The 16013-nt window shown below is 44.5% G+C and overlaps 1 protein-coding gene across 3 annotated transcripts in view; it reads left to right on the top strand.

Annotated features, from left to right (window-relative positions):
- Positions 1-3655: 3655 nt before the first annotated feature.
- Prosap (SH3 and multiple ankyrin repeat domains prosap) overlaps positions 3656-16013 on the top strand; it is a 179984-nt gene continuing 167626 nt past the window's right edge. Inside the window, exons 1-2 of one of the 3 annotated variants that reach the window (XM_084583538.1) lie at positions 3656-4256; positions 11685-11774. In XM_084583538.1, coding sequence (XP_084439664.1) covers positions 11707-11774 — 68 coding nt within the window. In that variant the 5' untranslated portion in view covers positions 3656-4256; positions 11685-11706. The remainder of the gene's footprint in view (positions 4257-11684; positions 11775-16013) is intronic. The other 2 variants (XM_084583536.1, XM_084583537.1) reach the window with 2 other exon arrangements.

The following is a 16013-nucleotide window of genomic DNA, read 5'->3' as shown; positions in this document are numbered from 1 at the left end:
ATGTAGCGACTGCTCCGGACCGGAGATGGTCCCTGGTTCAAAACCCGTACCAGGGCAAATTTTCCTATAACTGTAAACTTTCTGTGAAAGCTGTATAGCTTTCCTTTTTATCTGTACGGCTGCGCGTAGGTGGACGTCAGGGAGTAATTACACCCTTATTACAAATTCCTGTTGGCTTTAAAGCGCCTTTCGAGTTGAGAAACGAGAAAGGGAGAGCGGAGTGGTTAGGGTGCAGTGTCCTGGTGGTGCGACCTTGTGTTGAGGGCGTTCCCTGTGGTTCTCTTGCGAACGATAGTTTCAACACAACTTCACGTACGATTAGCCAATGAAAGTACATAGGGCGTTGCCAGGAATAGCGAGCGGCTTCGGCGAAGTAATCTAATCGCTAATTACCATGTCTTTATATAGTACGGGCGACGCATCAACAGATTGCCTCGATTGGACCAACAGGACGTGTCGACAACCATGGCTCGGATTACGACATCTGCCTGCTCCTGTTTATAGGGGCAATGCTCGCATTTACTTGCTTGTTTTTTTTTTTCTCCTTGAAATGAAAGTCATTTTGAGAAGTGAGCGCGCTTTTAGTGCTTGTAGTAAAATATTTTATGACAAATGTCGGATATCAAGTAGTCGTTCATGGCTTGTCACCTCATCCGACAACAGCATACTTTTCTTTTTATTCGGTGTCAAAAGACATCTATATATACTGCGCAGAAATCTTACTCATTAACAGAGGCAATTCCATGAAATTCAGCTTTTCGCGGCATATTGTAAAATTTGCCGAATAATAAATACGCAAGTAAACTGCACTTCAGACAGCTTATGCTTTAATAAAACCTAACCTACTGAGATGCTCCATTTAATACTTCTTTTTTTATTAAAGTGTGCAATAACAAGATATTTAGGAACATATTTGTTAATAGATTATCTTAGAATTAAAAACCGTATTCGGTGGAATTAATTTGTGCTAAGTGAATTGGGTCACATCATGCTGCATTAATAATTAATATGTATTGGATGAAATAGAAACGGCCTGCATCATCGCAATGCAGTATTTAAAACCCGCCATTGCTTCAAGTGCATCTACATGATGCAATCTAATTATTTCTATGACAAAAAAAAATACTTTTTATTGCACACCTCCGTTAAATCTTTTTCGGTGCGTTTACCTCCCAAGGCCTGTTAGAAAGAGCGGAAGTCGCAAAGGGGCAGTGACTCTGAAGCCGTTGCCTGTATCTGGATAAGAAACCACTGATTATTGCTAATTGACGTGCAAACGTTATCACATTTGTTTCATCTGTGCATCTGCTTTGTTTTTACTTTCAGTACGGTTCTATTTTTATGTCTATAAAAATGAATCTTTCTTCCAGTTATGATTTTTGATAAGGTCGTTCGTATTATCTGAGAAATAAAATAGATAAATGTATATATACAAGGACACGACGACCTTCGAAGAAGCTTTCTTACATGTCTAGGTATGACGTGCTACCTTTTCAGAGGCGCCGGTCAGAGTATGTCGTCACACGGAAAAATACCACTCTGGGAATGTCACCGCCAAGCCAGTTGCATAGGAGGCTGTTTGTAGAGTGGCATTTGACGTGCGCAACTCCTCTTTTGTATTTGTTGGACATGCGTAAAAAAAAAAGAAAAAAAAAGCGACTGACCTGTCTACGTGCACGGCCATGGCCGCTTCTTCTCTCCTTTCCCTATCGTTCTCTTCCAGCTACCCGCGAGGACCGATAAGATAGTGTCAGGGCGCAGCAGTAGTTGAGGCTTGGCATGCGGATATAGGGCAACACTACCTGCCGTTGGAATGAGCTTAAGCGAGAATTAGTATATTGAAGATGCTATTTTCATTCCCACCTCAATTATGGTGAGCAAAAGAAAATATGTTAGGTTGAAAATTAGTCTTACAAAGATCTAATAAATCAGCCAGAAAAAAAAAAACACATTATAGCAAATGTTACAGATGTAATGGTTTAAACACATGTTTAAAACTAATTTTAAAATAAAGGGACATGATGCTTTAAAAAAATGCACGCTGATTATAAACCTATCATTGTGCTCTTTGACAGGAATGCCAGTACTGAGAAAAAAGCTCGAGGTAATAATCGGGAAGCATTATTCAAGCGCTATAACAAGCGTCCATAAAGAAAAGTGCAGCGGTAGCTAATTAACACTTGCTATTTATTTCCCGTGCCACGTACTCATCTATTGCCGAGATATGTCAAATATACGAATAAAAACAACAAACAAAAAAAAATGCTGGTATTGCCGGACACTTGAATGATACCTAAAGCGGGGCTAAAACGTGTCCAAGGAGAACTTAGCATCTCTGACTTTGCACGGTAACATTGGTGTCTCGTCGAAAGGCCGCTTTCACTGTCGTGTTGTTCTGCCGCATGTCTAGGAGTTGTACTTACAGTCGCCGCCTAAATCTGTGGACTAAGTAACTGGTTTCGCAATTATTTTATTCCATACACGCATGACTGCCAGTAATGTGCAGTTTTGATCAAATATCGTTGGTTTACATGTTTTGGTTATGCAATACTATCCAGGATTTACGTGCATCTAAGAACTCAAAGGTATTGAAAGGTGACTATGAAGGTTTTGATCTCTCTGACGAGATTTAGAGCTTTTGTTCTGCATCCCGGTAGAAAATCTTATCATTAGGCCTGAAGACGCCAAAACTGTATATAGCTTCATAGAACTCGACGCTACAAGTTTCGAAGCTGACTACAACTACACGCCTACAAAAGTTAGCTGGCTTCATATTTTGCCTGAATGGTGCAAAATGGTTTTGCCTAAATTGTGCCTAAATGGTGCATCCTTAATCAGAGTACACCAAGCTGCGCACGAAACCGCAATGGTCAGCTCTCTATAAGTCACGTACGTTCCAGCGGCCTACATCTAACTTTTCCTGCCATTCAAGCAGCCTTTTCTTTCCCTTTCGACAGCGATAGGTAGGCGCAGCGGCACGTTTCTCTTCGTGTCACGTGCCGGAAATATTACTGCCCAATAAATAACATCTCCTCCTCCCTTTACCCCAAGAGAATCGGCTGAGCAGAATTATTGCACATCCATTACTGCCCCTGGCTCGCTCGTTAAGGGCAACTCTGGCGCAACTAGGGGGAATAAGAACGTCGTAAAGACCGGATCGCGCCCAAGTTCTACATCGCCGAAAGCATCGCATATGCAGTGCACTGAATGGCGTGTGAGCATAGCACAACGTTCAATGCAATAAAATAGAAAATATGAGACGCCTATAACCAAGCAACAAAACGCCTACGATAGCAATCATAATACAGCGCGCGGAGCTGGAATTCACGGCCTTCCGAAGCGGGCACAAAAGCGACCGCCGCGCCAAATTTCGCTTTCACCCCAAGCAGCGAACTCCCGCCGAACGTTCAACGGGTGTGTTTCGCTAGGCCGGTCTCTCCCATTGCGTGCGTGTATGGTAGTGCGTGTGTCGCGGCGGCGAAGCAGCGGGGCATGCGGCGGGGCGTGAAAAATCGATTGCCGGCCCCCGCCACCAGCAGCGGTGCGGCGCTGCCGCTGCCTGCCGGCGCAGTTTGGCGTTTCCGCCACTACGCGGCGCGTCGTTGCGCTCGCGCATGCGCATAGCGGCTGCGCGTTCCTGTACCGCGAAGAGTCGAAGCGCTGTTTCGTTTCGTCTGCTCCTGCGGCAGCGGCGGCGGCTGCGACCGCTGGAGACGTAAAGGGCGCGTGTGTGCTTCGCTCATTCGGCACCGTCTGCGTCGTCGGCTGCTTTTTTACTTGGCGCGCGCAGTGGATTTTTGTTTTGCTGTTGCCAGAGTGCCAACAGCGCAACGGTTTGTTTCTCCTGGCGACAAAGCCCTCTTCATCTGGTGTTCTCTTCTCCTCCACGCAGAGTGTTGTATTTCCCGCACGCCGCCTTTATTCAAGCTTCATTTCTCCATTCCGGCGTGCCAGATTTGTGGTGGGCGTGTGTGAGCAACTACGCGCGTTTATTATTGTTTCTTTTTTTTTTTTTTTCGCTGGTTAAGTGGTTCTTGTGACGGTGATACCTGTACACACACAACCTTAGCGAAGCCCCAACGTCTTCGTCAGGTGACTACGGCCGGTGGATTTTTGTTTCTGCAAATCGCAAGGGGAAAACGACCACGATGAATCGGAGGAACGTCGGAAGCCCATCGCCTTTGCTTCATTTGCGTGGATTTCCGCAGCACACCAGCGTCGCCGCCACGCTAGGATTTTGATCGAACGTTTGACGGGTGAGTGAGGTGTGCGCGCGTCGGCGCTTCCTTTTTCTTTTCACTTTCTTTCTTGTTTATTTCGTGTCGAGGCTTGTTCTTTTTGTGGTGGGCTGATTGCTCGAGCCACCGTCTGCTGGCGCGCCGCTCTGTAGCAGACGCTTTCCCCCGGCGCAGCTGCGCGCTTACCGTTTCTGTTTTGTTTTTGTTACAAGACAGCAAGCGACGCACGCGTGGAGCTGCAACCTGCGCGGAATATATCGGAGTATAAAGCCTTTCCCTGACGTCGTTAGTAACCGCCTCCCTAAGGCCTAATGTCAGCACTTGTTCGATACGCTATAAACGTTCGATCACCACATGATTTTTCACACCAAGCTAGTTCCGACCTCCGATGCCAGAATAAATTATTGCCCTTACATGTAAACAATTTTGGTCATTTAATTGTGTTAAGAGGTTGCTTATGAGCGGCTCGTTGTGGTTTTGTTCAATTTCCCGTTATAAACACTTTCAGATTTATTGAAGTCAGGAATTGATATGAAGGCATCTTAAGCCGGCTGATTTCTCCCGTTTAGCTCAAAATTTCAGTTAGGAGTGGTAAGTTAAGATCATATAACATGATTTCATTTTCGGTGTCAAACCAAATTGTCGCCACAAGGTCATTTTCGCTCTATCTGTTCTGCGGAGACAGTTCTGTAAAGATACCTTCACCGCCATTATGGGGTTTGACGGGAGCAGCGCTGACGTCAGCCGCGGGTACGGAAGAGACCGAACTGTCATTGACCTTATTCCGACTTTTATTTCGGTGCATGTCACTGGCGGACGTTCAACACTTGCTACACAGCTGGTTGTAAAACTAGAAACACAAAAAGGCATTCACCAGGTTCAGTGATTGACGCGGCATTTTAACAGTGTTATAGCCTGTCTGTCATGAAAGTAGTTTGTGTCACTGAAACAACACGGGCGATTGCTAGTCCCCAGAGCACGCGGAACCTGAAGGGCTTGCGTATAGCAAGGTTGTAGTATTCGGTTGAAGGAGTTCTGTCATGCATGATTGAATGGCCAGTAAAATAACAGAGCCCAGATATATAAAAAAGCTAACCATAAAAAATGATGTCGGGATAGACATCTCATTAGCGTTACATGCATTATCCAGGACACTCGAACGCCGGGGTTGTCGTTGTCGAAGCGATTGACCGTACACTGGGTCACTTCATTCTGGGACAGTGCCCCGTATCGAAAGGATCTCACTGTACGGCGTCTTAATGGACGAAAATTAAGTAACCTTTATTGCACGCGTTGTTTACATTTTTTATTACTTATCCTTTCGAAAGTAATATCGAACATATTGGGAGATATGTCGAACAGTTGTGGCATTATTTCTGCGTCGTAAACACAGGGCTTAGGCTACATCAACACTGTAAAAAAGTTTATTGAACGCAATATTAGTGGCACATTTACATTCATCGCCTTCACCTGCACAAAGCTTGACATAGACACATTTATCATAGTTCTTAGTGTGCGAGTTATAAGCGTTGCACAGTGACATCTATCTTAATGCACAAGCACTACAAAGAAGAAAGAGAAATAAATTTCTTTGTCGAAGTCGCGTTCTCTAAACTTCTGTCCGCAGCTGTAAGTTAAATTAATCACAAAATAACAGTTTGTGAACTGAGTAGAAAGCTCTGATTGATTTCCTCAGTTTTGTCGGTATTGATCTTTTTCAAACACATGTATAATTCGCTTATTTATAGTCAACACAAGCCGGTTCAAGTCTGTATTTAAAGTTAGCTAGCAACCAGACAGCCATTTTCTTCAAGCTAATTAGAAAAATTACGAATGCTACTCCACGTCAGGAAAATTTCATTCGTGCTGCTTTGCTGCCCGACCTCAGAAGTGAAATTTTTTGCTTTTGGGGAGGATTGACGGTACTTTCTCAAAGTATTCATTAGAGGTATTTTGATAATCTTAGCTTGACATATATTCAAGCACCTGAGTGCGCTTTGTTGTGCATTATTTGGTATGTAGGAGGCCTTCTGAATTTATTAGTTGTTTGCACCATCCACACAAAAACGCAGGTATACTTTCAGTAATTAAAAACGCAGGATCTAAGCGCAAAACATTGTGGTCACGAAAGTGAATAGCCTCCGTCTGCTAATGAGGACGTTATATTTTATTGTAACTTGCTAGGTCACTTGACATATTTAACCACATAACTCCGCTCAGAGGGGTTAAACATTTCATTACGAACGACTATAATATTTTGCAGCCCCTTTTCCTGTTAACAGACCTAACCTATCTTTTCGTGCGTATTTTGTTTTATTCGTATAGAGAACTCAGAATTTGTGTTCGGGATCACTTCACTTTCGACTCCCGTCCTACCGAATTCGGGCACACAGCGTAAATTTGAGACTTACGGAATTCTAGAGCACCCTTGAAGGTAATTGAGTAACAATTATTGATGGTAACTACCGGCACGAATGAATTCTCTCCGCAATTTCTCTCTTTTTTGATCACCAACTTAGTTAACGTGTCTATTTGTTCCACTAACAAAATTGAGTAGATGGATCTGTCTAAAATAAATTGGGAATTAATTTCTCTTTCGGACAACGCTAGCATTCAGTGGCATTATGACTGTCTGTAAAATAAATTGGGAGTTAATTTCTCTTTTGGACAACGTTAGCGTTCAGTGCATTACGACTTAAGCGCGTCACTTTTATCGTTCTCTTCAAGTGAACATGAGCTTCTATAGTATGCGTATCAAGCGGCACACGTCGGTTTCAATGTCGTGAGCGCGTATACCTTACTCAACGACCACATTTCCTTTCATACGTACACCGAGCTTGAAAATGTAGATCATACGTCTGACATTATTCTACTCGAAAAGAAAGCAGAGCTGTAATTATGCTTTGTAATTATACCTGGGCAGAGCATGCGCCGTCTGCATACCCACAGTGTTCCCTTTCGCTGTTCTCACAACTGTACCTACACACTGTGCACATCGGTCAGTTGCTGTTTTTTTTTTCTTTTTTTGGCGGTTAAGGTAATCTTAGGCCGAGCAGGAGTCACGACGCTCAATATTTGCATCCGCTGCAAGATACTGCCGGTGGCTTGGTCTGGTTCGAGGGGGGGGGGGGGGGGGGGGCAGCGAGCCGGTAGAGTCTCACCAAGAGAGCCCACGTTTCTCGCGTTACGTGTCTGCTGCTTCCTATAGCTGCTTTTTATATTTCCGTGTTTTTTGATTTCCCTAACTTCTCTTCTGTTTTGTTTGTTTGTTTTTCTTTTTCGCCGGGGCCAGGCATAACCGCGTTCGGTAGGGCGTCTGGTATATGCTGTTGTGGTAGGCTGTGGCGAGTCTGGAACTTCTCAACCGTGCAACTTCCCTTCCCTTTCCACTCTCTCGCCATTCTGCCCTGCACCCTCCCCGTAGGCGCCTGCTGTAAATCGATTCCTGCTTTGTGATCGATAAGTGCCGGACACCGGGTGTTTATCGTGGACAATGGGGTGTGCTCATGCAGGTGTGTTCTTTTGGGGAGGGTATAAAAATGCGCCATTATACGCGATGTCCAGTGACTAGGTTTAATGCACGCGCCCCTGTGGCGTCCGGCGGTGACTCAACAGGCGAGAGGCTAGCGTAATGCGCGGTGTAGAGCAGGTTAGGGTAAACACCATTCAAACGGCTGTTGTATGTAGAGATGAAGAAAGCCTGCTCTCCGAAAGCTAGCATGACGTAAATTAAAGAGCACTAACTTCCGACACCGACCAATAACAACCCTATAATGCGCATTTTCCCCATAAATGTCGATGCACTGTTTTCTCTCTCTCTTTTTTTTGCGCTAAATAAAAAAATTAGTACGTGCAAAACACAGACATTATTTTCACCGATATCGAGAGACTAGTTCTGCTTGCAAGTGCAGGTACACTTCTGCAACGTATTTATTACTCTTTAAGGTAGAACATAACTGGCGATATCAATTACCTTATGGATATCATGATTGCATGTGTGCAGATTCGTCGATGTTTCTACGTTAGAGGCCTAATTGCAGCATAGCCATCCCTACCAGTCTCAAAATCGTTTTTCAATGGCATGCGCTGTTGAGCCATTACCTTGGGCTGAATATAGCGATTGTGAACACTGCAGAACAAGTGAGGGTGCGAAAGTGGGCAGACTGCAGTCTTGCTAAGCTTTAACAATATCACATTTGTTCTTACGTGACCAGCCCCCTCTTGGATAATAACTACAGAACACGTGAGCGCCATGGACTTCGTGCTTCAGAATGCTAGTACTTTAAGCTTGTAAGTGGCAATTTCTTCAGCGCCACAAAAGCCTGCCTAAACAAGCACGAAGCAAACGGGCCAGGTATGCGTCCGGTCTGCCTCGTGGGCGCCTTCTTTATTTCGGTGCTACATTTAGTCACGTATAATTACGAGATTTCATAACTGACTCCCTTATTTATGTTACAAAGGCAGCAAAGCGGCATGCCCTTTGAAGATTTGCCTGCGTCGAAACGTTAATTCGTATATTCAACATCGATAAGAGCCAGGCTTCACGTTATACCTGTTCTGCTGGAGAATGCATCGCAAGCCGTAGAAACAGCTGCGTTTTCGTCGAAGAGAAAGTATGCAAGGAGGAAAAAATACGCTAGCAGCAGTTTCGCAGGGCGGACGCTGCCTCAGTAACAGAGGCGACGAGTGCACGATCTAGCGTTTTCTGTGGCTACGGTTGCCGACAGGCCGCGAAAGCGTCGTCGTATGTACGTAGTATATCTACCTTGAGGGAAAAAGTTGTGTGCGCACGGCGCATCAAAAGCCTGCTGGAGCGACCTACGCAGCCAGCCACCTTGATACAGCCTGAAAATTCAGCTGCCTTCGATGCTGCATGCTGGAAAGTGCCAGTTCATGTAGGGAGGCTTCCACGTGTAGGCGAAGACGCAGCCTACGTGTTACAGAGCAAGCCTATATCAGCCCCTTTTTGGGGACATTTTTTGCTATATCGCAAATAAGGACTCTTTTTTCTGGGATGTTTTTTCCGGGGACGTTTTTACCGGAACCAGGGAGCCCCCAACAAAGGGAAAAAAATAAGTAAAGCATGCGGAGATGAACCAAGATAGCATAGGAAGGGAGAAAAACACGAGCGCTGATTATTTCAAGGGACTGATTTGCACCTATAGGAAGTAGCAGACCATGACGATAAAGCAGGGTCTCAATATTCACGGCATTTTTTTTTTTTCGCAGGTATAACGAATCACGGCGCCGCTTTACCTGAACTTCGCGTAAGCCGAAACGCATAAAGGCGCACACGTGTATACAATGCGATGTCAATGCGCGTCACAAACCCTGGCTATCGAAATCAGTTCATCACTGCTCGCTTCGGTGTCCGTCATAACCCGCTAACTGCTTTGGTCACAGTATGTGGTAAATCACCAATCACCGCGTACTACCCATCTTCTTCAAGTAAAGTTTGCCCTTTAACAACGTTTTCACTAAGCTTGAGTTTGGTTCGCGCTCCTTGCTTTATTGCAACCAACTTTGTTTCCCTCACTGTTTTGTGACGTTCAGTAATTGCGAGTTGATCGAACACGCCATTTTTGTTGCACAGTGGAGCTCCAGCGTGTGCGTGTAGTACCGCATTCCGAGACGTTACGTACCTGGCCTTAAATAAACTGTCGCACTTGATCGCAAGGCGAACCGCGAAGGTATGAGAAGATACGTCACCCGCGCACCGTGTGCGCGCAGCGTATGCATCGAGCGTGTACGTATAAGCAGGATCTCCGATAACCTTCCTATAGCTTCTCACGTTACTTTATCGGGAGCGGATGTGATCGAAGCGTCCGCCGCGTCGTTGTTTGGGGAGCGGCGCGACTGTGTTCGGAGGACACGGAGACATGTTTTGGCGGCGACTGGGATCGAGGTTCTCACGCCGTGCTGTGCTTTTGTATGCGGCGTTGAGCGGAACACCGCGGTATTGTTGTAGGGCTTCGTTGTCGTACGCCGTTCTGGAACGCCTAGACCGTGCGCACCGGCGACCGAGATTGGGTAAGCGGATGACAAGAGAAGCACGAGGAATCAATATTGCGTCGAACTATGAAGCATCGTTTTTTTTTTTTCTTCTTCTACTGTGGCGATAGCAACACGTGTCAATCGAAAAAGAAAGACAGCAGGCTGTGTTTTGTGTAGACCACGAGCATTCTTGCAGTGCAGTGATGTGTCATTTATTTTGACTCAACTAATTCGAATTTCCTCTTTAATCGAATGCGGGCATTCGTCTCGTCACCATCAAGTAAATAAAATAAATAAATAAATTCTCCCCTTAACCTTCATAATTCGATGAAATTGTCGATGCCTTCCAGTACGAATAACTGATTGCCGAGTCTATTTCGTAACTTGACAGCTGCTCTTGCAACAACTGCTCTTTCCACAGTACTTGTATTGCACAGTCGCACGTCGTGACGACAGAACCGGCTCTGCCGCAGCTGTTGTGCAGTGCTACAAAAAAATGCGGTCTTTGCGAGGCGAAACGACCGAGTTCTATTTTTTTTTTTTTTTTTTTTTGCCTGTCTTGTCGGGAATTTAACTCGTGTGCTCGTATTCGCTGGGCTGCGTATAGGAGAAATACAAAGCCAGCAGGACGATTCCTAGCGGACGCACTTGGATGCGCATATCTTACTGAGAAGTCTTGACGTTCCTGGTTAATTAGACTTTCAGGGGTTCGATGAGCAGTTGCAGAAAGTTATAATTTCGCACGTTTGGAGTTATTTTCCTAATTATTACTTTTTGTTTTCGTTTTTAATGTTCCTCCTCGGATTTCATTTACATCCAACAGTAACGGATACCTTAAAATGAAACTGTTCGTCAAAATTGGTTTATATTTGTTCAGTGGATGCAGGTATGCAGGAAGAGCTTAATACTGTAGTTTTGCGGAAGCATGCTAAAATATGCATGTCAGCTCTCTGTGAAATAAGGTGACCTAAATGTGGAAAAACCTTTGTAAGATGCTTCAACGTTAGGAATGGGCAGCAATGTTAGAAAATATATATAACGTTACTGACTAATTTCTACAATTATGCAGCCATATACTTGACATCACAACTTTTCTAGCAACACTAGTAATGCTTTTTTGCTCGTAAAAATTGTTTTCTTACAATATCCACTAAAATCTTCGTTTTCACAGAAATGGCAGAATTTTATTGCTTTTGTGATTTCTCTTTATTATTTTTTCTTTTGCCTACAAGTATTTGACTTGTTTATGTATTTGTTTCTGTTTGTATTAGTACTTTTCTGTTTGTCTTTGCCTTGGTTCTGTACCCTGAATAGAAAAAAAATTAATACTTTCAGAGTTTCGTTTGACCCGCAACAATTGTATCAAAGTATACAGCGACCAAGGCAACAAACCTGAGGACAGTAGTTAACGTAGCGGTTAATGTTCACACGCAGCACGGTTTGCATTTCCAGCTCTCGGCGCCATTTCGCAAGGATGGACGGATCATTGTCTGACGAATCCGAGAATCTTGGCAACTTCCGCCGTTGGCGGCCCTGCAAGAAGTAAGTTGTGTGCAATTAAAGAACAATTAAGATTGAAACTGGTTGCTTAAGCCCAATCGTCGGAAGCCGAAAGAAAATTGCTCAAAAACAAAGCTTGTTGAACCGATATATATATATATATATATATATATATATATATATATATATATAGTTTTCTGTATCCTTTATTCTGGTTTCATGGCTTCTTATATGTTATTTTCGCTTGTTTATTCAAAGGTGTCTATCAGCCATCTTATGATAGTTATACATAAGGGGATGAGGAAGAGCAGCTGGTTGATTAAATTCTGAAATAAATATTTAAGTCAAGTGCGGCAGAAATTAGCCGGATATGAAAAAAAAAATAGAAAACTGTCATTGAAAATAATTTGGTTGCTTTTTATAGATTCGATGTTTGCGTTTATTTTCTTTTTTATACTTCTCTTCACGATGCCAGGAAAGCTTTGTCCGGGCTAATAATGATCGATAAGAACCCGTTTAAATTGAGGCACGAGAATAACATACAAAATATAAAAATCAAACAACGAAATATCAACAGACATCTACTGACCGGCAATGCCGCTTTGCGGTATAACTTGACATTCGGTCATGTCTAGTTCAATCGCAATGTTAGACCGCGTGAAGTTCCATGCAGCGTTGGTTGTATGTCTTAATTACTTAGATGTCTTAATTTTTAAATGTCTTAATTAGAAATGTTGTAAGTGGTGAGTTTAAGCTTGAAATGATGACCACGGCGAGAATTGTAGAGGTTGCACGTAAACAGTCGTCATAAAAGAATACGTAATCACATATTTCTTGGAAGGATGTTTAAGGAAGAAGAGAAACCAGGTTTCGGCCATGAGATGTTATCTACCCCGAGAAAGAAAATTCGATGCAGTGATGTCAGGGGATCGTTTAGTAGTTTACAAAAGGAGATTTCTCGACGGAGTACTTCTGCTGCATATTCTGTATGATTCACGCAAGTTAATGTAATCCCTTTGGTGGAGGAGGTAATATTGTTAATGATTCCATAACTAATGTGTCAGTGGCAGTAATGGAAGATACTAAAGTGGACAAAATAGCGGCTTGTTGTGTCGCACTCTCTGTTCGAGCTGATAACGAATTAGCCGTAATAAAGTGTTGCCGGTGAAGGAAGCTTGACCGTGGAGGAATTTTGCCGTTGGCACACCCGGCGGCGAAAACAGAATCTCGGTAATGTCCGGCGAGACGAGGCCCTGTATACCTATAGATAATGTGGCTGACGGAATAAGGGGCACCCTTGTTATCGGTATGTGCGTTGCCACGGTAACGGGCTCTGGGACGGCGGACAAGCAGGTGGGCATGGTGGCATCACTTCATAAAAAAAAAAAAAAAGGCCAGCAAGCCACTCCCGCGCAGATAACGGGGCCTCTTAAGAGATAATTGTGGAGATAAGGGTCTCAATAACTTCCGTGCAAAAATTTAGCGCCTGGACGTGGCTCCGATTTCGGCCTTTTATGGCGCTGTTTGTCTCTTCCGTTACTGTTACGACTCCTACATTTACTGTCGCTGCGGTGTTAGCATTGCTTTGTTATCATTTATTTAAATATTTATTTTGTTTTGCATGCACGCCTAATGTTTTGGCTAATGAGACGTGTTCTACAGCTTCGATTACGCCTGACCGAAGCTCTCGTTTCGTCAGTGACATGGAAACACCACTGGGATAATTCGCGTAATATGCCAGGCATGTTTCGTCTGCATTTAAAACTTGGTAAAAATCGGTCGAAAATTCCATGATTGGAAAGAGAGCGGAATCTGTCATAAAGATTAGAAGCGCCTATACTCCATTAGGCGTATGTTTATCAGGCGCGAAAGGTCTATTGGCATCCGAGAAAAACAAGAATAAGCCGTCAACCTTTCAGCCGACGTCACGTGGTCTACAGGCAGATGAGCTACATCCCAGCGAGCTGGGAATACATAATAGGTCAGCGCCCGCGGAACGCGCACGTTGTAGACGTCGCTCCGGGGGGTTGTCGACGCGGCCACCTGTCACACTCTATATACGCATTAAATCGGTAAAAAAAGAATGTCAACTTTGCCGCCGCGAATGAAAGCAGGGGCACGTGCCCTTGTGACGATATACAACAGCCTGCGAGCGTATACGCTTTTGCAGAACGCGGGAAGGTGACACGCGGCTTGTCGTCGCTATAAACAAACAAAAAGGCTAGTACTATACAATTTCGCTGCTGCGGGGTTTCGCAACCCGTGTGAACAATTTTAAACTGACAGAAATGTGACAGATATTCTCTTGTTTCTTGTTTTTGCTTTTTTTTTTTTCCTTTTCGTTGCTTTGTTTCAGTGCGAGCCAGTGCTCGGCGAAAATAAAATAATCTCGTGAGCGGAAGTATTAACTACGGGCCGAGTGATTGATTGATTTAATTACGGGCCGACGTGATCCTGTTACCACTCGCAACAGATGAGGAGGACAGGGAGAGATTGTGGGGAAGCGAGGAGGTTTCGTGAACGCTCTGGTTATGATTTTGAAACCTTGTTGCGAAGCGCGTCACGCACCTTCTTTTTCTTTCATCCGTCTTCCCTGTTTCCACCTTGTGTTTGGCGCTCTTTGGCCAAAAATGCCCTTGCGCCATAAAAATCAGTCCATCATCATCATCTTCCCTGTTTCCCTATCTGGATGGTGAAAAACAGTGGACAAGTCTATATCAGTCGACAGGCCCTTGCTATTCCTTACACAATACTAGGGTCCCTAGAAATATTGCTAGTCTGTCGTCCGCCGGCCGCGGCGGGGGCTGCCGCTGAATGATCGCCGCGGTGGCGCTGCGGTGAACCGGAGTGCGCCACTGCTGACGGAGCAGACGACGCGCGCGCCCGTGCGCTTCGAAATGTATTCGCTGCATGCTCATTGTCAGGTGCCTTGTACATGCGATGCCGCTCTTTGATTTTAGTTTAGTCGTAATATTGAATTCGCAGCCGAGTTGTTGGCATAACCACGGATGCGACTTTTTTTTTTTTTTTTTTTCGTGAGGGAAGTTTTGAGCGCATGCCCCTGAGCCGATGTAGAAACGAAGCTGCTTTTTATACCCTATTATCCTGCTGAAGCTACCGCCGTGCCGTATTGTAATGAAGACTTCTGAGGATTTTGTGCAAACAATTGCGCTTGCATGGAGAACTATACTAGACGCACATTCTAGGCTCCAAGGACCATGTGTGCGAGCAACAGAGCGCTGTCGCCGGCGTTTTCATTCACGCTATAGTTTCATCTTAACTTCTTCGGACGTTTAGCTAAGTTATAACACGTATGTAGAACTAGAAACTTTCGGATGCATGCACAATTAAAGCACGCAAGATGGGAACCCGAGCCCTTCAAATCGCACCGCGCTTCAGGCAAACTGCTGATAGGCATTCTTTGGTACTTAGGAAGCCTAGTAGCCACTCATCAGAATATGCCATCACTTTTGTTGACTTCCGTTTTGCAACCTCTAAAACATATTTTAACAGCCAGCTGTTAGTTGAGAGGAAGGGCACTAGCACTTCTTTCAAACTCTGTCCTTGAAGGTGTTCATTTTCATTTTTCATTTCACCGAGAGCTTTTACCAGCTTTGCCACCTTGTCCTTCGTACGACAAACTGCTTGAGACATAGAAGTCTGTTTCTTAACTTTTTCTTCTTCTTGACAGGGTGTTCTGAGTTAACTTTCGCAAGTATTTGCTGGCTATATGCATGTTGCATCAGAAATAATGGTACAGTTCGTCGCAAATTAAGCAACGCCCATTGTAGGTGGGAAAGGTCTTGGTAATAGGCTTCAATCCGCTGCCAGGACACAAGCTGAGTTTCGCAATGTCCTGAATAAGATTAATTACCTCTTCTGTCGACTTTACAGCTATCTCCTTGACTTTGTTTCCTCGAATGGACATAGCAGCATTCATGGCAGCTTCACCACTGCGATGGAACAGAACTCGCCGATGGCAATTGCCTCCGGAGATTCGTCCTCGCTTGAGTGGCACTATGCGAATGTTCATTGTTCAACATCAGAAAGATCGACATTTGTCCCCAGTGGCGGTGGCATGCAGCTTTCTGCATTCCTGGAGCAGGCTCACGTCACACGATCCACCACCGCTGTATTCTTCAACTGGCTCCACTGATGCTCCAGGATCAGTGCACTTTTTTTCTTTAGGTCTCCCTGCTGACTGTTTTTGCTCGTACAAGTTGCGCTCCTTTCTCTTGAGAGGCAGGGCGTTTCAACAAGTATTTTGGAGTGTCAGGAAAC

The sequence above is a fragment of the Amblyomma maculatum genome, chromosome 11, assembly GCF_055883805.1.
Source record: "Amblyomma maculatum isolate TAMU_Amacu chromosome 11, ASM5588380v1, whole genome shotgun sequence".
Lineage (NCBI taxonomy): Eukaryota > Metazoa > Arthropoda > Arachnida > Ixodida > Ixodidae > Amblyomma > Amblyomma maculatum.
The sequence above is the reverse complement of the archived record's forward strand: the minus strand, read 5'-3'. Positions and strand labels throughout refer to the sequence as shown.